This window comes from Rhinoraja longicauda, chromosome 6 (genome assembly GCF_053455715.1).
Source record: "Rhinoraja longicauda isolate Sanriku21f chromosome 6, sRhiLon1.1, whole genome shotgun sequence".
Taxonomy (NCBI): Eukaryota; Metazoa; Chordata; class Chondrichthyes; order Rajiformes; family Arhynchobatidae; genus Rhinoraja; species Rhinoraja longicauda.
In genome coordinates this window covers 20,005,092-20,027,588 of record NC_135958.1, presented here as the reverse complement: position 1 = coordinate 20,027,588, position 22,497 = coordinate 20,005,092, and the positions used below count along the sequence as shown (strand labels likewise).

The 22,497-nt window shown below is 43.8% G+C and overlaps 1 protein-coding gene across 1 annotated transcript in view; it reads right to left on the bottom strand.

The window, feature by feature from the left end:
- The window catches only part of hydin (HYDIN axonemal central pair apparatus protein), a 382,743-nt gene that overhangs the window by 314,772 nt on the left and 45,474 nt on the right, over positions 1-22,497 (bottom strand). The window contains exons 7-9 of the mRNA XM_078401540.1: positions 18,750-18,874; positions 11,086-11,287; positions 1,714-1,897 (exon numbers count right to left, since the gene is read on the bottom strand). Of these exons, the coding sequence (XP_078257666.1) occupies positions 1,714-1,897; positions 11,086-11,287; positions 18,750-18,874 (511 nt within the window). The remainder of the gene's footprint in view (positions 1-1,713; positions 1,898-11,085; positions 11,288-18,749; positions 18,875-22,497) is intronic.

The window sequence follows — 22,497 nt, the reverse complement described above, 5'->3', positions numbered from 1 at the left end:
AGGGAGTTAGATGTGGCCCTTGTGGCTAAAGGGATCAGGGGGTATGGAGAGAAGGCAGGTACAGGTTACTGAGCTGGATGATCAGACATGATCATATTGAATGGCGGTGCAGGCTCGAAGGGCCGAATGCCCTACTCCTGCACCTATTTTCTATGTTTCTATGTTTCTATGTTCAATTAACTAACCAGGAAGCCATGAGAGTGGGGAACAGAGAGGGGATGTGACTTGCAATAGCAATCATAGTTATAATAAATGACCACATTAATACAAAACAACCTTATCTAATGAGAATAGGGATGCCAACTTCTATACTCAGAATCCTGACTAATGAAGGCCAATGTACTAAAGATCTTCTCGACCATCCTATACCACTTTCAGGGAACTATGTACATGCACTCCTAGATCCCTCAGTTCTACAACACTCCCCATGGCCTTGCCATTCACTGTGAATGTACTACCGTCGTTTGACTTTCCAAAATGCAACACCTTGCACTTATCTACATTAAACTCTTACCATGCATACCTCAGCCCACTTGCCCAGCTGATCTAGATCCCTCTCTATTTTTGGATAATTATCCTCCCTATCTATGATAATACCGACTTTACTGCCATCAGCAAACTTACTAATCATGTCTAGTATATTCTCATCTAAATCAATAATAATCACAAATAGCAATGGCCCAACACCAATCAGTGACGTACCTCACTAGTCACAGGCTCCAGTCTGAAAAACAGCCTTCCACCATCACCCTCTACTTCCTTCCATGAAGACAATTCTCTATCCAATTCACTAGCTTTCCTTTGACAACGTATATGGGCTTTACCCTCATCAACCTTTGTGATTGCTGGAGTAACTCAGCGGGTCAGGCAGCATCTCTGGAGAGAAGGAATGGGTGACGTTTCAGGTTGAGACCTTTCTTCAGACTAATGTCGGGGGGGGGGGGAGGGACAAAGATAGGATGTAGTAGGAGACAGGAAGACTAGTGGGAGAACTGGGAAGGGGAGGGGAACGAGAGGGACAGAGGAACTATCTGAAGTTAGAGAAGTCAATGTTCATACCGCTGGGGTGTAAACTGCCCAAGTGAAATATGAGCTGTTGTTCCTCCAATTTGCGCTGGGCCTCACTATGACAATGGAGGAGGCCCAGGACCACCTTTGTGGTTATTTCTTTGGAAAAAGTCAAGCAAATTTGTAAAAGATCTAGCATGTACAAAACCATGCTGACTATCTCTAATCATCCCCGTCTATCTAAATACATATCTTACCCCTCAGAATCCTCTCTAGTAACTTACCTACAGCAGATGTTAGGCCCACTGGTTCATAGTTCCCAGAGTTTTACTTGTGACATTTCTAAAATGGAGGCACAACATAGCCATCTTCCAGTCTCCTGCCCCTCACCCGTATCTAATAAAGATTTATATATCTCAGACAGCTGCCTGCAATTTCTTTTCTAGCTTCCTACAGTGTCCTCTGATCAGGCCCGGGAGATTTGGCTATCTTCATACGCCTTAAGAAATCCAGCACTCCTCGACCCTAATAACCATGTCCTCAATATATCTCCATTAATTCCCTAGTCTTCATGTCTTTTTAAACAGTCAAACAGAAGAGAAATAGTCAGTGAGGACCTTGCCTATCTCCTGTGTAGAACAAATATGACTACATACACTGCCCACATATGCATGATTATCTTTGCAATCCAATCCTACTACTAACCAATGGCTCAATGGACAAGGTATTATCAGACAGCAGCATCTTGTCATCCTGCACCATTCGGCAACGATTCAGAAAGGTACGGGAAAGGATGGAAATGCGTTCACGTAGTGCAGGATCTCCAGCGCACTCCTGCAAAAACATGTCCGTCTCTTCCTCTTCCTCACTCTTCAAGTCTGAAAAGAATCTGATAAAAACATCCAGATTAGGTAAGGTGCAGATCCTAAAGCTCAAATCACAAACAAGGACATGATTGAGTGCTCTACACATACATCACATCCATCATCCATAAAATGTCTTCTCTTATAAACTGACAATAATAAAAATAAGAGTGGCTGAATATACACAATGTATTAAAAGGACACGCTGACTCACCTGAGTGGAACTCTACACCTGCCAACTATTTTCTCTTCTGGCAATAACAAGCCTTCTATTTTCTGTATTTATTACAAATATCACCATTACGTATTCTTGCTAAATGATTGCAACATCACAGTGTAATTGAAGCAAAATATGAAACTCTTTACTGATGTGCAAATCAGGTAGGACCTTTTGACAAGCAAAAGACACCTTATAAATTACCATTTGTTGGTGCATAATTTGAACTGTTCAATTGATTTCAGAATAATGGCATCCCATGGTCATGATTGTGAAACCTCTGCATTTGCACATTAATTGTCCATTAAAGTTCAAAATGAATAAATTTAGAATAATTAATGCATTTCCTTTTAATTATGTGATATTTGTCAATACCTTGCAATGATTCTCTGCCCCAGAAAATTTGCTACTTAAATTCTCATGTCTTCCTTCAGGCAGTGAATTTTAGTTGAGACAGGCCAAGGCCATGGATGTCCCATTCCTTTCACCATCAAACATCATGCATATGAAAAAAAGTACTGAACTAAAGAATACAGGCAAAAATCCAACAAACTGGCTGGCAGAAAAGAAGGAAGCTAGAGAAAAATATCCATGGGTGGAATGAAGCAGATGAAGTAACCAGAAAAAAAATATCATAGGGAGAAATGAGAGATTAGGACACAGAAAGATGATCTTGAAGTGAAAAACTATGGGCCTCATCTTGTAATGATTGGCAAGCTGCGCAAGCCAAAATATTAGTTTAGTTAAGAGATACAACATGGAAGCTGGCCCTTCAGTCCACTGAGTCCACGCTGACTGACCATCACCCATACACTAGTTCTATCCTATACACTAAGGACAATTTACAGAAGCCAATTAACCTTTTGTTTTTAATACACATCCTTCCACCCTGCAATTAGCATGTCATTCTCCCAGGTTCTCCAACTCGGCAATATCTGTTCCGATGACAAGACTTTCCACAGAAGAGCCTTTAAGATGTCTTCTTTTTCCCTTTCCCAAGGTTTTCCCTCCAGCATAGTTGAAATGGATCTCAAAATGCATGTTCTACACATCTGCTCTCCTCCCAACCACAACAAGATTAGGGTTTCCACTGTCCACCTTTTGGCCCCCACTTGCCCATCCACTGTCAGAGTGTGGCCTCATGTAAATTAGAGGAACAGCACCTCATGTTTTGCTTGGGCAGCTTACAATCCAGCGGTATGAATACTGATTTCTCTAATTATAAGTAACCCTTGCATTCCCTCTCTCTCCGTCCCTCTCCAACCTTCGTCATCCTGCTAATTTTACTGTTTGCATTACCTCGTTATCACCTCCTCCACAGCCATCAATGGACCATTGTGGGCTCTCTGGCCATCGGTGCCGGCTCTGATCTCCTGTACCTTTTCATACTTCTAGTTTTCCTCTCCCCTGACTCTCAGTCTGAGGAAGGGTCTCGACCCGAAACATCACCTATTCCCATTCTCCAGAAATGCTGCTTGCACTGCTGAGTAACTCAGCATTTTGTGTCTATCTTTGGTGTCCCACTTCCTATTCAGCTAATTCCTCCAAAGTTTCTACCACATATAGCATGATTCTACTACCGCAGATATCTTTCCCTCCCTTCCCCTTTCAGCATTTCCATTACTTCCTGAAATTCCTTTCCCCTTCTTGCAGCCCCTCTCTCTGCAAACATGAGAACAATAAAACATAGAACATAGTGCATTCAGAAAGTATGCAGACCCCTTCACTTTTTCCACACTGTTACGTTACAGCCTTATTTAAAAATGGATTAAATTCATTTTTTTAATCCTCAATCTACACACAATACCCCATAATAAAAAAGCGAAAACATGTGTTTAGAATTGTTTGCAAAGTAATTAAATAGAAATAACTGAAATGTCACATTTGCATAAGTATTCAGACCCTTTACTCAGTACTTTGTTGAGGCACCTTTGGCAGTAATTACAGCCTCAAGTCTTCTTGGGTATGACACTACAAGCTTGCCACACCTGTATTTGGGTAATTTCTCCCATTCTTCTCTGCAGATCCTCTCAAGCTCTGTCAGGTTGGATGGGGAGTGTCGATGCACAGCTCTTTTCAGGTCCCTCCAGAGATGTTCGATCGGGCTCTGGCTGGGCCACTCAAGAACATTCACAGACTTGTCACAAAGTCACTCCTACGATGTCTTGGCTGTGTGCTTAGGGTCGTTGTCCTATTGGAAGGTGAACCTCCGCCCCAGTCTGAGGTCCAGAACGCTCTGGAGCAAGTTTTCATCAAGGATCCTCTCTGTACTTTGCTCCGTTCATCTTTCCCTCGATCCTGACTAGTCTCCCAGTTCCTGCCGCTGAAAAACATCCCCACAGCACGATGCTGCCACCACCATGCTTCACCGTAGGTATGGTATTGGCCAGGTGATGAGCGGTATCTGGTTTCCTCCAGACTTGGCATTCAGGCCAAAGAGTTCAATCTTGGTTTCTTCGGACCAGAGAATCTTGTTTCTCATGGTCTGAAAGCAGGGCCGGATTAAGCTAGTAGCATATGTTATAAAGGGGCCTTAAACATGGGACATGGTGACGTTACCGCCCGCGCCCCACGTGACCTCACCCAGCCAGCGGCCACGTGCTCCCGCTCCACCAATGATGGCCGCCCGGGCTGGGAGGCGGGTTGCTACCTCCGTTCGGCGAACACACTCGGCTCCGCTCCCCGAACACACTCAGCTCCGCTCCCCGAACACACTCGGCCCGGCTCCCCGAACACACTCGGCCCGGCTCCCTGAACACATTCGGCCCGGCTCCCTAAACTTCGTTAACGTTAATGAGCTCTGTTAGCATACACTGTTCGGGCCTACAGCAGTCCGCGGGCCTAATACAGGACTCTCAGAGAGTGTGTGATGGAGGGGTTTAGTTTAGAGATACAGCACAAAAACAGGCCCTTCGGCCCACCATCCGTACTGACCAACGATCCCTGCACACACTCGGGACAAGTTTACACATACACCAAGCCAATTAACCTACAAATCTGTATGTCTTTGGAGTGTGGGAGGAAACCGAAGATCTCGGAGAAAACCGATGTGGTCACGGGCGGAACGTACAAACTCTGTACAGACAGCATCCATGATTGGAATCGAACCCGGGTCTCCAGAGCTGCAAGCGCTGTAAGGCAGCAAATCTACCGCTGCGCCACCGTGGGGAGAATGACGGACGATTGTGAGAAGAGGACCGGAGGAGTGAGAGCTGAGGGTGCCAGAGAAGGAGAGACATGGAGGGCCGGAGGAATGTGGAAAAGGTAGGGCCGGAGGAGTGAATAGAGGCGGGACTGGAGGTATAGGGGTGAGAGGGACGGAGTAGGGGTAAGGAGTGCTGGAGCAGTGGATGCTGAGAGGCATGCAAGGTGTGGGTAGAGGAGGTGGTAGATGAGTGGAGGAGACAGGGCCCGGTAAGTGAGGAGAGAAGGCTATGGATTAGTGAAGAAGAGGACCTGAGCTTTTGGGATGGGTGAGAGGGAGTTGCAGGATTTTGGGAGTATGGGCCAGAAGAGTACAGAGAGGTACGGACAGGTAGGGGCCGAGAAAAGACTGAAAGTGGGAGAGGGAAAGGCCTATAGAAATGGAAAGTAAAGGCCGGAGGAGGGGGGGGGGGGGCATGGAGGGGGGTGTGGGGACAAGAGGTTCGGAAAAAACGGGGAGAGTGTAATGGAGATGCGCAGGGGGTTGAGTGGGATGGAGAAGAGGAAGGAGAGTGGGATAGAAGACTGGGAATAAAGGGGGAAGGTAGCTTGGCGGAAGAGAGGACTGGAACAGTAGCTATTTGGAGGGAGAAAAATCTGGGAGGCGAGAGGGAATGTGGATTGGGGAGAGAGATGCCCAGTGGAGTGGGGAGAAGGAGAGAGTCAGAGTAGTGGGGAGAGAGAGAAGGCCGCAGGAGTGAAGAGAGGGAGAAGGCTCTAGCGAGGAGAGGGAGGGGCGGAGGGGTAGGGAAAGATCAGGCGGGAGGTATGTGGAAGAGTGAGCAGTGGAGGATTCGGGGGAGCAAGTTCCAGAGGAGTGGGGAGAGAGCGCCGGAAGAGTAGGGAGAAGGGGGGCCAGAGGAGTGGGAGAGATGAGGGGGAGGGGTGATGAGATGGTGAAAGTGGCCCGGGGATTTGAGAGAGAGCCGATGAACGAGAAGTGAGAGGGCCATAGAAACATAGAAAATAGGTGCAGGAGGAGGCCATTTGGCCCTTCGAGCCAGCACCGCCATTCATTGTGATCATGGGTGATCATCCACAATCAGTAACCTGTGCCTGCATTCTCCCCATATCCCTTGATTCCACTAGTACCTAGAGTATCTAACTCTCTCTTAAATCCATCCACTGATTTGGCCTCCACTGTCCTCTGTGGCAGAGAATTCCACAAATTCACAACTCTCTGGGTGAAAAAGTTCCTTCTCGCCTCAGTTCTAAATGGCCTCCCCTTTATTCTAAGACTGTGGCCCCTGGTTCTGGACTCCCCAAACATTGGGAACATTTTCCTTTTATTATTTTATACGTCTCTATAAGATCCCCTCTCAACCTTCTAAACTCCAGAGAATACAAGCCTAGTCTTTTCAATCTTTCCTCATATGACAGTCCCACCATCCCAGGGATCAATCTCGTGAACCTATGCTGCACTGCCTCAATTACAAGGATGTCCTTCCTCAAATTAGGAGACCAAAACTGTGCACAATACCGTTGAGGCTCATTGAGGAGGCGCTGTGAACTGTTTGCGTGCTACTGTATGTTTCATTTTTTTCCCATTGGAACCTAATCAGATGTACAGCACTTTGGTCAACGTGGGTTGTTTTTAAATGTGCTATACAAACAAAATTGACTTGACTTGACAGGGCCCTATACAACTGCAGAAGAACCTCTTTACTTCTATACTGAAATCCTCTCATTATGAAGGCCAACATGCCATTAGCTTTCTTCACTGCCTGCTGTACCTGCACGCCACCTTTCAGTGACTGGTGTGCAAGGACACCCAGGTCTCGCTGCACTTCCCCCTTACTTAACCAGACATTATTGAAATAATAATCTGCCTCCTTGTTTTTGCTGCCAAAGTGGATAACCTCACATTTATCTGCCATGCATCTGCCCACTCGCTCAACCTGTCCAGGTCACCCTGCAACCTCCTAACATCCTTTTCACAGTTCACACTGCCATCCAGCTTTGTGTCATCTGCAAACTTGCTAGTGTTACTTCTAATTCCTTCCTCCAAATCATAAATATATATGGTGAATAGTTGCGGCCCCAACACCGAGCCTTGTGGCACTCCACTCGCCACTTCCTGCCATTCTGAAAATGACCCGTTTACTCCTACTCTTTGCTTCCTGTCTGCCAATCAATTCTCTATCCATGTCAAGACTCTAGCCACAATACCATGTGCTCTAAATGTGCTCACCAATCTCCTGTTTGGGACCTTATCAAAAGCTTTCTGAAAGTCCAGATACACTACATCCACTGGCTCCCCTTCATCCATTTTACTTGTTACATCCTCAAAAAATTCCAGATTAGTCAAGCACGACTTCCCTTCATAAATCCATGCTGACTTGGACTTATCCTTTTACTGCTATCCAAATGCACCATTATTACCTCTTCAATAATTGACTCCAGCATCTTTCCCGCCACCGATGTCAGGCTAACTGGCCTGTAATTCCCCATTTTCTCTCTCGCTCCTTTCTTGAAAAGTGGGATAACATTAGCTATCCTCCAATCCACAGGAACTGATCCTGAATCTATTGAACATTGGAAAATGATCATCAATGCATCCACTTCATAGTCCCCTTTGTTCAACTGCAACACTGACACTTCCGATTTAACCTTCTCCCTCTCAAATTGCAGATTAAAACTAATCATATTATGAACACTACCTCCAAGTGGCTCCTTTACGTCGAGTTCTCTTATCAAATCTGGTTCATTGGACAACACTAAATCCAGAATTGCCCTTTCTCTGGTAGGCTCCAGCACAAGGTGCTCTAAGAATCCATCTCGGAGGCTCTCGAAGAAACAATCTTTCTTGGGGCCCAGAGCCAACATGATTTTTCCAGTATACCTGCATATTGAAATTTACCACCAACAGAACTTCCCCACCTCCTCTGCCCACCTGTCCGTCCTTTCTATAGGATGTATAACCCTGAATATTAAGTTCCCAGGCCCGAATGTGTGGGGAGACATGGCCAATATTCGAGCAGAGAGGTCCAGAGGAGTGAGGTGTTTAGGTGAGGCTGGAGGTGTGTGGAGTAAGAGGCCCGGAGACTGGGCGGTTGGGCGGTGACGCGCCGGCTTCCCATTGGTTCCCGCAACTCCCCCGCCAACACATTCTAACCGCGCCGTTGGCAACGCATTCTAACCGCGGCGGTTGGGGAGCGGCACGCGCAACACAGCGTCCCTCAGTGGGATGCCGATTTCAAGCATTTTGCGTGGGGCCCTTGAAAGCGTGGGGCCTGTAGCAAATGCTACTTTCGCTTTTATGTTAATCCGGCCCTGTCTGAGAGTCCTTTCGGTGCCATTTGGCAAACTCCAAGTGTGCCTTTTACTGAGGAGTGGTTTCCGTCTGGCAACTCTACCATAATGGCCTAATTGGTGGAGTGCTGCAGATATAGTTGTCCTTCGGGAAGGTTCTCCCATCTTCACAGAGGACCTCTGGACACTCTCTGTCAGAGTGACCATGGGTTCTTGGTCCCTGGCCAAGGCTCTTCTCCCCCGACTGCTCAGTTTGGCCGGGCGGCCAGCTCTATGAAGTGTCCTGGTGGTTCCAAAGTGCTTCCATTTAAGAATGACGGAGGCCACTGTGCTCTCCGGGACCTACAATGCTGCCGAAATTGTTTTGTACCCTTCCCCAGATCTGTGTCTCAGCACAATCCTGTCTCGGAGGTCTACGGACAATTCCTTCGTATTCATGGCTTGGTTTTTGCTCAACTGTGGGACCTTATTTAGACAGGTATGTGCCTTTCCAAATCATGTCCAATCAATTAAATTTACCACTGGTGGACTCCAATCAAATTGTAGAAACATCAAGGATAATCAATGGAAACAGGATGAACCTAAGCTCAATTTTGAATGTCATAGCAAAGGGTCTGAATACTTATGTAAGTGTGATATTTCAGTTATATCTTTTTAATTACTTTGCAAAAATTTCTAAACACCTGTTTTTGCTTCTTCATTCTGGGGTATTGTGTGTAGATTGATGATAAAAAAAAGAATTTAATCCATTGTAAAATAAGGCTGTAACGTAACAAGATGTGGAAAATGTGAAGGGGTCTGAATATTTTCTGAATGCACTGTAGCACAGTACCGCACAGAAACAGGCCTGGTGACTCATAAACCATGCTGAACAGGAAGCCAAAGTAAACTAATCTTCTTTGCCTGCATATGTTTCATACTCCTCCATTCCCTGTATATGCATGTGCTTCACTGAAAGCCTCTTAAATACCACCATTGCATCTGCCTCCACCAATAATCCAGGATGATCTTGGTCAGCATGGACAAGTAAGACCATCATTTGTATGCTGTACGAATCATTGACAATGATTTAAAAGAGGGGACTGTGGAGATAACACACGCATCAAATATAATTAACCTGATTAGATAATATGGCACAGTGCTTCAACAATTAGTAATGCTGCCACCATAGCCCAGCGATCCACATATGAACTGACCAGGTGCTGACTATGTGGAGTTTGCATTTTCTCGCTGTGGCCTCATGGGGTTTCAACAGATCCTCCACTTCCCTTCCACACCCAGCAATGTGCTAGGGGTTTATTGGCCGCTGTAAGTTTTCTTCAGTATAGATGGTTGGTAGATGAATCAATGGGGAATTGGTGCTCAGGTAAGAGAGAATAGGTTACAGCGTGAATAAATGGGTGGGATTACTCTGAGAAATGGCACAGACTCAGTGGCCACCTTCCAAGTACATACTTGGCCAATAAACGTATTTATTCATTCATATTGTTGCGCTATCATGTTTTGGCTGTATTTCGGACACATACTCCATAAAATAAACATCGCCAATTTGATCAAATACTTCCGTGTTCATTGTTGTCATTGAACACGTGCTTCGTTGAATGATGCCTCCAGAGGTAAATGTTCAAATTTTCTTCAAGTTAAAGTTTGACCACTCAATAATATTAAAATTGTGTGTCTTTTTTTTTCCATCAATCGCTGTCACAACGGGAACCAAACGAGTCGTCTAGTAGATATAAATTTTACATTGGAGTCGGATACTCTTATTACTTCACACAGAGCCCCACATAAAATAAACTAAAACTGTTGAATAATGCAGAAAGGGCAGGAAATAAACCAGGAACAGGAAGTAATTGAAAAGTAACAAGCAAAAGCAACAATCTATTTTAAATAGTAAAATTCTAGGAAGAAGGCTGGAAAGGAAGATGATGGAAAGAAAAACTAAGTAGTTACGATAAGGTAATCCTGTGCAATCCTGAGCAGAAGATGTACACTAGGCGTGTCCCTGGAGTTGCTAATTAAACAAGGGCAGAGAACATGGATCAAAATGTTGATATACAAAACTGATTCCATAAGCTCACTTGAGATCTTCTGTCAAGAGCAAAGATAATAGAGCAGAGCAAGATAGATTACTCAACCCTAAAAACCGTAGTATGTCATGGCGCCATTTTAGTAGGCAGAAACTTGCAGAAACATTTTAAAAGAAAAATAACAAAAATCTGTGAATTGTTAGATGAGGTATATTCAGCATTTTTATGGTATCATCACCCATACTGTTCTCCCAAAACACTGATTACACTGGGAGAGGCATGGCGAACGGCGGGTTTTACCTACTAAAATGGCAGACGTTCCGCTCCTTTGCGTACTACACTTCAGTATAGGCGATTTCGAAGGAGTGGTTCATCTTGCTCCTCTAGTATCTTTGGTCAAGAGTACGATCAGCAACATGCAGAAGTTGCAGCACAACTTTTTTTATACACTTTCTAGTTTTATTTCAGAATCACATGTTCAATATTTTCCTTTTGAAATATTTGTCCTTACCTAATTTTCTGTTGCTCCTCCTCCTCTTGGCTTGCAAACGCTTTCCACTGGAAGTGTACAATTATATTGCTTCTGTTGCAAATGGACACAGTTCTCTGGTTGGCCAATGATACGTATGTTTTCTCTATCATTACTGAGCTTTTATCCAACCTTACATTTATATCCACTGCAGCTCCATATAGACTGACAAAGATATTCTCATCTGAAATGGAGCATAATGAACATTTGAATTTTTTTTAAATGATAGTCCCATTTCTACTCTATATTTCTGTGTTTCGATTCACAAACAATGAAGTGTAATCTCTGTTTTGTTAGGAGCTCCAATTAATATGCAGTGATGTTCCTGAGCAGTAATCCAATCTTGCCAAAATCAGTTTCTGAGATCACAAAAGGTTTGAAATAATTTATTTTTAATCCCTGTAACAATAAAGAGAATAGGGATGAAGGTCAGGAAGTGTGTGTAGCATTGAAATATAGAACAGAGAGCAGTACAGCACAGGAACGGGACCTTCAGCTCACCATGTTTATGCCGGACATGTCAAGTTAAACTGATCTCATTTACCTGTACATGATTCATATCCCAAAAGGGCACAAGGTGCTCGAGTAACTCAGTGGGTCAGGCAATAGACAATAGACAATAGACAATAGGTGCAGGAGTAGGCCATTCAGCCCTTCAGCACCTTTCCTCACAGAGCCGACCCCAGGAAGTAGCACTTACTACAATGCAAGCAACACTCTCCAAGCTACAGGAGAGTGTGGAAAAGAAATATGTGCTCGCTCCAATGGTGAGTGACAGTTGTCAGAAGAATCTGCACAGGCTGTTGAAGAACAATTGCACAAGGACATTTCTGATAGATTACCACGAAGGCAACTCTCTGAATGTCTGCATTATAACCAAATATTCCTGCCGCCTCAGAATGATAAAGCTACATTAAACAAAAACTGATGATAGGTTGGCCTTTTTTTATTTCAACAGCAGTGAATAGCTAATGTGAGATGTGGTACATTCCATCATGGAAAGGTAGAAAGGTCCTGAGACTGGGTTTCTGAGTGTGAGGGGGTCCATTGTCTTGAAAACCAGAGAGACACCTTGTGTGAGCTATACTTTAGGTTTTCTGAGGTCACGTAGTGAGCAAGGACTACATTGTACAAGGGATACCCACATATACATTGCTTTCCCAATAAGCATTGGAATAAAGGATGTGCGCTTTGAAGCCTGAGTGGATGAGGAGGTAGGTGGCACTCCCTTTGTACTATGTTTTTCAGTTTCATTAGTTATTTCTCAGCAGATGAACATAGAACCACTTCACAACGTGCAGGATGCTAAGCATTACATATTGTGGGGGAAATCTGTAGAAATCACCAGGTGCTGTGGGAACACAGTTTCTTTACCTTGAGTAAACTAAAGAAGGCTTTGCAGAGCAAGTGCAGCATTCTTTCAATGAATGCAGGAAACATGTGGGCGCCTGGAGGGCGACACAGAGGCACAGCTGGTAGAGTTGTGGCCTGATAGTGCCGGAGACCCAGGTTCGATCTGACCCCGGGAGCAGTCCGTGTGGAGTTTGTATGTTTTCCCTGAGACATGTGTGTTTCCTGCGGGTGCGACAATCTCCTCCCACATCCCAAAGATGTACGAGTTTGTAGGTTAATTAGCCTCCATAAATTTGCCCTCGTGGGCACGGAGTGGATGTGAAAGTGAGATAACATAGAACTTTTCCCAGGGTGGAAATGTCCAACACTTGATGGCATAGCTATAAGGGGAGAGAGGGTGAGTTTAATTGGGATGTTTTTTTACACGTAGAGTGGTGGAGGCCTGAAACGCATTGCCACGGTGGAGGCACATATGATAGTGGTGTTTAAGAGACTTTTAGATAGACACATACTGTAGATGTGCAGGTAATAGAGGGATAAGGATTATGTAATAACAAGGAACTTCAGTTTATCCTGTTAGCTGTTTTTTCGAATACGTTTCATTGTAGTGATGGTGTGTAATCAGTGAGGGCACCGCTAGCAGGTGTTCAGGTATATTTGGTGTTCTTCAGCCAGTTCGGGACACGTTCACGAACATAGAGACTGCAGAAAGTGGTGGATATTGCTGGTTCATCACAGGTAATGACTTCCTCACCATCAACAGGGTTCGAAGGAAGCGCTGCCTCAAGAAAGCGGCTAATACCTTCAAAGCCAACACCACTCTCTTCTTGCTGCTACTATCGGGAGGAAAGTACAGGACCCTCCATGCTCAAGAACAGCTCGTCCCATCAACCATCAGGTGTTGAACCTACCCTGTACAACCTTAACCACAACCCGACCTCATCACTGAAACAAGACAGACTTCGCACTACTCTGTATGTGTTGTGGGAATTACAGAGACATGACTACAAGAGGACCAGGGCTGGGAACTGAATATTCAGGGGTATACGACCTATCGTAAAGATAGACAGGTGGGCAGAGGGGGTGTGGTCACTCTGTTGGTATGGAATGATATTCACTCCCTTGCAAGCAGTGACATCGAATCAGGAGATGTAGAATCAGTATGGATAGAAATGAGGAATTGTAAGGGTAAAAAGACCCTAATGGGAGTTATCTACAGGCCCCCAAACAGTAGCCTCGACATAGGGTGCAAGTTGAATCAAGAGCTAAAATTGGCATGTCGCAAATGTAATGCTACGGCGGTTATGGGAGATTTCAACATGCAGGTAGACTGGGAAAATCAGGTTGGTAATGGACTCCAGGAAAGAGAGTTTGTGGAGTGCCTCTGAGATGGATTCTTAAAACAGGTTGTACTGGAGCCGACCAGGGAGAAGGCAATTCTGGATTTAGTGTTGTGTAATGAACCTGATCTGATAAGGGAACTCAAGGTAAAAGAGCCATTAGGAGGCAGTGATCATAATATGATAAGTTTTAATCTACAAATTGAGAGGGAGAAGGGAAAATCGGAAGTGTTAGTATTACAGTATAGCAAAGGGGATTACAGAGGTATGAGGCAGGCGCTGGCCAGATTTGACTGGAAGGAGGCCCTAGCAGGGAAGACGGAGGAACAGCAGTGGCAGGTATTCCTGGGAATAATGCAGAAGTTGCAGGGTCAATTCATCCCAAAGAGGAGGAAAGATTCTAAGGGGAGTAAGAGGCACCCGTGGCTGACAAGGGAAGTCAAGGACAGCATAAAAATAAAAGAGAAGAAGTATAACATAGCAAAGAAGAGCGGGAAGCCAGAGGATTGGGACTCTTTTAAAGAGCAACAGAAGATAACTAAAAAGGCAATACAGGGAGAAAAGATGAGGTATGAGGCCAATAATATAAAGGAGGATAGGAAAAGCTTTAGAAGGTATGTGAAGAGGAAAAAAATAGTTAAGGCAAATGTGGGTCCCTTGAAGACAGAAGCAGGGGAATTTATTATGGGAAACAAGGAAATGGCAGACGGGTTGAACCGGTACTTTGGATCTGTCTTCACTAAGGAAGATACAAACAATCTCCCAGATGTTCTAGTGGCCAGAGATCCTAGGGTGACGGAGGAACTGAAGGAAATTCACATTAGGCAGGAAATGGTGTTGGGTAGACTGATGGGACTGAAGGCTGATAAATTCCCAGGGCCTGATGGTCTGCATCCCAGGGTACTTAAGGAGGTGGCTCTAGAAATAGTGGAAGCATTGGAGATCATTTTTCAATGTTCTATAGATTCAGGATCAGTTCCTGTGGATTGGACGGTAGCTAATATTATCCCACTTTTTAAGAAAGGAGGGAGAGAGAAAACAGGAAATTATAAACCAGTCAGTCTGACATCAGTGGTGGGGAAGATGCAGGAGTCAATTATAAAAGACAAAATTGCGGAGCATTTAGATAGCAGTAACAGGATCGTTCCGAGTCAGCATGGATTTACGAAGGGGAAATCATACTTGACTAATCTTCTGGAATTTTTTGAGGATGTAACTCGGAAAATTGACAGGGGAGTGCCGGTGGATGTAGTGTACCTTGACTTTCAGAAAGCCTTCGACAAGGACCCACATAGGAGATTAGTGGGCAAAATTAGAGCACATGGTATTGGGGGTAGGGTACTGATATGGATAGAAAATTGGTTGGCAGACAGAAAGCAAAGAGTGGGGATAAATGGGTCCCTTTCAGAATGGCAGGCAGTGACTAAGTAGGGTACCGCAAGGCTCGGTGCTGGGACCGCAGCTATTTACAATATGCATTAATTACTTGGATGAAGGGATTAAAAGTAACATTAACAAATTTGCAGATGATACAAAGCTGGGTGGCAGTGTGAACTGTGAGGAAGATGCTATGAGGTTGCAGGGTCACTTAGACAGGTTGTGTGAGTGGGCGGATGCATGGCAGATACAGTTTAATGTGGATAAGTGTGAGGTTATCCACTTTGGTGGCAAGAATAGGAAGGCAAATTATTATCTGAATGGTGTCAAGTTAGGAAAAAGGGATGTACAACGAGATCTGGGTGTCCTAGTGCAGCAGTCACTGAAAGGAAGCATGCAGGTACAGCAGGCAGTGAAGAAAGCTAATGGAATGTTGGCCTTCATAACAAGAGGAGTTGAGTATAGGAGCAAAGAGGTCCTTCTGCAGTTGTACAGAGCCCTAGTGAGACCACACCGGGAGTACTGTGTGCAGTTTTGGTCTCCAAATTTGAGGAAGGATATTCTTGCTATTGAGGGCGTGCAGCGTAGGTTTACTAGGTTAATTCCCGGAATGGCGGGACTGTCGTATGTTGAAAGACTGGAGCGACTAGGCTTGTATACACTGGAATTTAGACGGATGAGAGGGGATCTTATTGAAACATATAAGATTATTAAGGGGTTGGACAAGTTAAGAGGCAAGAAACATGTTCCCAATGTTGGGGGAGTCCAGAACCAGGGGTCACAGTTTAAGAATAAGGGGTAAGCCATTTAGAACGGAGATGAGAAAAACTTTTTCAGTCAGAGAGTTGTAAATCTGTGGAATTCTCTGCCCCAGAAGGCAGTGGAGGCCAATTCTCTGAATGCATTCAAGAGAGAGCTAGATAGAGCTTTTAAGGATAGCGGAGTCAGGGGGTATGGGGAGAAGGCAGGAACGGGGTACTGATTGAGAATGATCAGCCATGATCACATTGAATGGTGGTGCTGGCTCGAAGGGCCGAATGACCTACTCCTGCACCTATTGTCTATTGTCTGTACCCAACTATTCCAACCATGAAAACTTGCTCCTCATGTCAAATAATTAATTCTCAATGCACATTGGATTTTTTTACCCCCATTTCCTGTGGTTGAACCTTGTTAACCCACTTCATTTTGTAGGAAATTATCAAAAACCTCCTGGGATCCAAGTACAACATATCCACTGACTCATCCCTTAACCTACTAATCGAATTCTCAAAGAAAACCAGCTGACCAGTCAAAATGACTTCACTTCATAAATCAAATTGCTTTGGAAAATGTCCTTAAATAGAAAATTATAAGGATGGGAAAAGTATGCGTTAAGTGCATTTTAATGGAAGGAAACATTTCATGGTATCTGACCTGAAAATGGGGATTTGGATATACAGTATAAGTGGAGTGTAGTACTGTAATGCCTTTGATAGGTTTTTCCAAGTCTATGATGCTGTTTGCATCGTGATTAAATAAATTGCCTGACACACAGATAATTTCCTACAATAACAATCCAAGAACACCATGTGACATTTCCTCAGATGCCTCGACAATATCTTTGATGATCTAAAGATCCTGCCCACACTTCCAGTCAGAGTAGCCTACTGAAGATATGACTCAATATAAGCGGTCTATTAAATCTGCCAGTCTCTGATCATATAACCATATAACCATATAACAACTACAGCACGGAAACAGGCCCGTTCAGCCCTACCAGTCCACGCCGACCACTCTCTCTGACCTAGTCTCATCTACCTGCTCTCAGACCATAACCCTCTAATCCCCTCTTATCCATATACCTATCCAATTTACTCTTAAATAATAAAATCGAGCCTGCCTCCACCACTTCCACCGGAAGCCCATTCCATACAGCCACCACCCTCTGAGTAAAGAAATTACCCCTCATGTTACCCCTAAACTTTTGTCCCTCAATTCTAAAGTTATGTCCCCTTGTTGAAATCTTCCCCACTCTCAAGGGGAAAAGCCTACCCACGTCAACTCTGTCCGTCCCTCTTAAAATTTTAAAAACCTCTATCAAGTCCCCCCTCAACCTTCTACGCTCCAAAGAATAAAGACCCAACCTGTTCAACCTCTCTCTGTAGCTTAAGTGCTGAAACCCAGGCAACATTCTTGTAAATCTCCTCTGTACCCTCTCCATTTTGTCGACATCCTTCCTATAATTTGGCGACCAGAACAGCACACCATACTCCAGATTTGGCCTCACCAATGCCCTGTACAATTTTAACATTACATCCCAACTTCTATACTCGATGCTCTGATTTATAAAGGCAAGCATACCAAACGCCTTCTTCACCACCCTATCCACATGAGATTCCACCTTCAGGGAACAATGCACAGTTATTCCCAGATCCCTCTGTTCCACTGCATTCCTCAATTCCCTACCATTTACCCTGTACGTCCTATTTTGATTTGTCCTACCAAAATGCAGCACCTCACACTTATCAGCATTAAACTCCATCTGCCATCTTTCAGCCCACCCTTCCAAAAGGCCCAAGTCTCTCTGTAGACTTTGAAACTCTACTTCATTATTAACTACACCACCTATCTTAGTATCATCTGCATATTTACTAATCCAATTTGCCACACTATCATCCAGATCATTAATGTAAATGACAAACAACAGTGGACCCAACACAGATCCTTGGGGTACTCCACTAGACACTGGCCTCCAACCTGACATACAATTGTCAACCCTTAACCTCTGGTATCTCCCATTCAGCCATTGTTGAATCCATCTTGCAACCTCACTATTAATACCCAACGATTTAACCTTCTTAATCAACCTTCCATGTGGAACCTTGTCAAATGCCTTACTGAAGTCCATATAGGCAACATCCACAGCCTTGCCCTTATCAATTTCCCTGGTAACCTCTTCAAAAAATTCAAGAAGATTAGTCAAACATGACCTTCCAGGCACAAATCCAGGTTGACTGTTTCTAATCAGGCCTTGTTTATCCAAATAATTATATATATTGTCCCTAAGTATCTTTTCCATTAATTTTCCCACCACAGACGTCAAACTAATAGGTCTATAATTGCTAGGTTTACTTTTAGAACCTTTTTTAAACAAAGGCACAACATGCGCAATGCGCCAATCTTCCGGCACCATCCCCGTTTCTAATGACGTTTGAAATATTTCCGTCATAGCCCCTGCTATTTCTGCACTAACTTCCCTCAATGTCCTAGGGAATATCCTATCAGGACCTGGAGACTTATCCACTTTTATATTTTTCAAAAGTGTCCGTACCTCCTCTTCTTTAATCCTCATAATTTCCATCACTACTCTACTTGTTTCGCTTACCTCACATAATTCAATATCCTTCTCCTCGGTGAATACCGAAGAAAAGAAATTGTTTAATATCTCCCCCATTTCTTCCGGCTCAGCACATAGCTGTCCACTCTGACTCTCTAATGGACCAATTTTCTGTGCAGCACACAATTTATTGCAACGAAAGCATTTAATGTTAGAAATTACAAGACAGTTGGTGCCATATTAGACATTGGTCTAACCTGTATCCAAATGTATCATTAGATCCTCACAATGGTCCCCAATACACTGTGGAATGAATTCTATCGTCACTTGCACGCTCTCCCCAATGTCCAGGTTTCCATGGATGGGTGCCACATTGAATGGCCTGTGAGAAATAACAAATAACAAATAATGTAAGGCACAGACTTGCAGCTGATGCACATAACAACTATTGTGATCTCACTTTTGTTTAAAAGGCGCAAAGACCACTACTCACTTGCAATATCACTTTAATGTACACATCCTTATTTTACACATCCTTACCAGTTTATTTTGATAAAAATTCAAATTCTCCTATTTCATATAATGCATCCCCAACCAGCTTACATATCCCTGGAAATCGAAAATGTTATAACTTGTATATATCCAAAACAGTTTTCGCTCAGTGATTCTACAGTATCCACAAGGCTTCAAGGGGATATCTAAGTGATTCACCAAGGATGTGTAGATGGAACATGCAAGGTCATTTAATTTGGTAGAAAAAACAGAGAAGCAGATTGAAAGGTGTTGAGGGACCAGAGTTTACTAGCCCGCTCTGCCCTCATCAACCTCACATCTTCAAAAAACGAAATCAGGTTCGTGAGATACACTCCCACGGCCAAAACCATGCTGACTACCCCTAATCAGCCCTTGTCCATCTAAATGCATGTATATCTTATCCCTTAGAACACTCTCTGGTAACCTTCAGACCACAGTTGTTAGACCTACTGCTCTGTAGCTCCCTGTGTTTTCTCTGTAACCCTTCTTGAATAGAGGCAAAACATTTGCCACCCTCCAGTCTTCTGGCACCTCACCTGTATTTAATGATGATTCACAAATCTCAGCCAGGCACCTGCAATCTCCTCTCTTGCTTCTCACAGTGTCCTTGGATATATCTGATTAGGCCCAGGAGATTTGTCTACTTTCATAAGTGTCAGGACCGTCAGCACCTCCTCAGTCATAATACTGTCTGCTTTCAAGACGCTTCCATTGACTACCCCAAGTTCCCAGTCTTCTATTTGGGGCCCTAGAGTACACTCCCATCAAGGTGATAATCCTCTTTTTATTTTTCATCTCCATCCATATAGCCTCTCTGGACGAACGATCAGTCATGTCATTTCGGATCTTCTGTGACATTCTCCTAACAGATTAGATCCTGCTTTCCTCATACAGTTTTCCCCAAGTTCTGATTCATCAGTTAAACGTGGTAGTAATCAACAAGATTTTAACTGCTTATTTAATGTATTCCCATGATACTTTTGCCTACCAATGTACATTCTCTCCCAACAGTATACCTGCTATATATTCAGCTGATCTGTCCTCAATATCAATGGTGTTGGAGGAGACAGTCTGTATTCCAATGGGTCAGGAATTACCAAAGGTTGGTGATGAAGGAGTGCGAGGAAAAAGCTGAAAGATATTTTTCCATGGATATGATTGTGTCAGTGGGAGTTATTTCAATTTTGATACTTCTCCCAGTATTGGTGGGGAAAGGATTACAGATCAGTAGGATGGGATATACCATTATCCTGGTCTTTATCTAAAAAAGACATATCCTTTTGAATTTTCTACTATTTTTAGTAGTGACTTGATATGATTGCTTGGTTTGCTAAGCCATTTCAAAGGGCAGTCAGAGCCATTCCATTGCTTGGAGCCTTTGGTTACATAACCAAACCGAGTAGGGACAGAATTTAACTTCCCAAAATTCACAGTAATTAAATTTTACAACAATCTAGTGTTTTCATGCTTGTCAAACATATTAATTTTATTTCATATTTATTTAATTCATTATCAAAATAAAAATTCCCCAACTGGAACAGTGGGATTTGAATTCCTGTCAGCAGAACATTAGTCAGGCCCTGGACACCTTTCCAGCAGTACAAGCACCTATTTCACAAACATCACATTTTAACCAATGCTCTTGCTATTTTTACTGCTTTTTCTGCAAGATGTAATGCTAATCTTTTCAAACAGCTTCTCGGATTATTCTTATCCTGTCCATAAATTCACTTAGTGTAAACTTCCAACTATCTGCTTCCTTTGTAAAAGTAGATCTGAAATATGCATTGAATATTTTAGCCATATCCACTGGCTCTATTTAAAGAGTTTGAGCTCGGTACGTGTTTGTCCAAGTTTTTGCCTAGCTGGCTACTTACCAGCTGTACATTTGCAGACTACCTTGTGATTCGATTTAATATTACCTGATCTCTGCATGTAACCATATTGTAAGTTGCCCGTTTGAACTTTTTTCAATGTCCTTTTTTCTTTCTTTAATTAATTTAAGAACTAAATTATTTAAACTAAATCTTACTCCTGACATTTGTTGCAGTTTTTAGTATCTTTTATTTTTTCAATCTGCTACTTTTCCTCTGGTCCTCAATTCAAACAAGATGTTTTCTCCTTGCATCATCTGCTTTGTGCTTCTTTGATAAAATCAACACTGCTACAATTCTCTTTCTTTTCCTCCTTTAGTTCCAGTCAATCCTGAATTTTTGATAATTGTAGATATAAAAATTCTATTAAATGGTCAATGGTGCATTATTGTCATGTGCAAATGCAGTGAAATCCCTTTTTTTGCATATAATTCCATAATGTTTTGCCATATCTAAACACAATCACTGATTAGCAACGTGTACAGAAATAGTCCAGAGACCGCATGCAAGTGGCGCCAAATTTTGGCACCATTTTAAAAGTCCAATCCGCACTCTAGGCTTTAAAAAGGGTGTCCGATCCAGGCGAGCCGCAGGCTGCTGCAGGGCCTCCGAATACAGGTGTAAAATTAAAATATTGCAAGAAGTGCAGGTCACCTTCCTTGGACGTCTGGATTGTCCACAGAACCAACGTCCCTCTCCTCATCCATTCAAATTTGTGCCCCAGGGACGACTCCACCAGCCGACCTTGAGGCCAGACAGCAGTATGCACGCCTCACATCCATCGTCGCCAGCTCCCTTCTCTCCGATCTCTGGTCTTCGGGGGATGAGCAAGGGCCGGCCTGGCGGCTACCCCATTACAGCCCACGCGGTCAGCTAGGTCCTTGTGTGTCCAGCCGCACAGCGCACCAATTCCTTGGGCTTCAGCTGTACAGCCCGCCTGGTCCTTATGCATTTCCTCGGTGGATTTCAAGCACACAGAAGTCCTGCTTGTCTTGAGCTATCCTTCTGTTGAGGCACCCACTTTATAATCATAAGTTGCACCAGTTTATCCCTGCCTTATTCATTATGCTATAAACTTAGATGCACCTTCAATTTAAGATTCAAGATTCAATTTAATTGTCATATGTACCAATTAAGGTACAGTGAAATTTGAGTTATCATACAGCAATACTAAGTAAAAAGAAGCAAGACACACAGCCACATAAAATAAAATTTAACATAAACATCCACCACAGCAGACTCCACATTCCTCACTGTGATGGAAGTTAATAAAGTTCAATCATCTTCCTCTTTGTTCACCCGCGGTCGGGGCTGTTGAACCATCCGTAGTAGCCGCTGCCGACTGTCCAGGCCCTCACGCCGAGATGATCGAAATCCCGCGTTGGGATGGTTGACAAATTCTCTGCGGGATTGGAGGTCCCAAGTCGGCCTCTTCTTCCCAGAGACCACGGGTTTCCCGATGTTAAAGTCCACAGGCCCCGCGGTTGGAGCTCTCCACAGTCGATCCTCGGCAAAGGATCGCAGCTTCCGATGTTAAAGTCCGCGCCGTGCCCGTGGCTTGAAGCGCCGGGCCGGTCACCAGGATAGGCCGCCAACT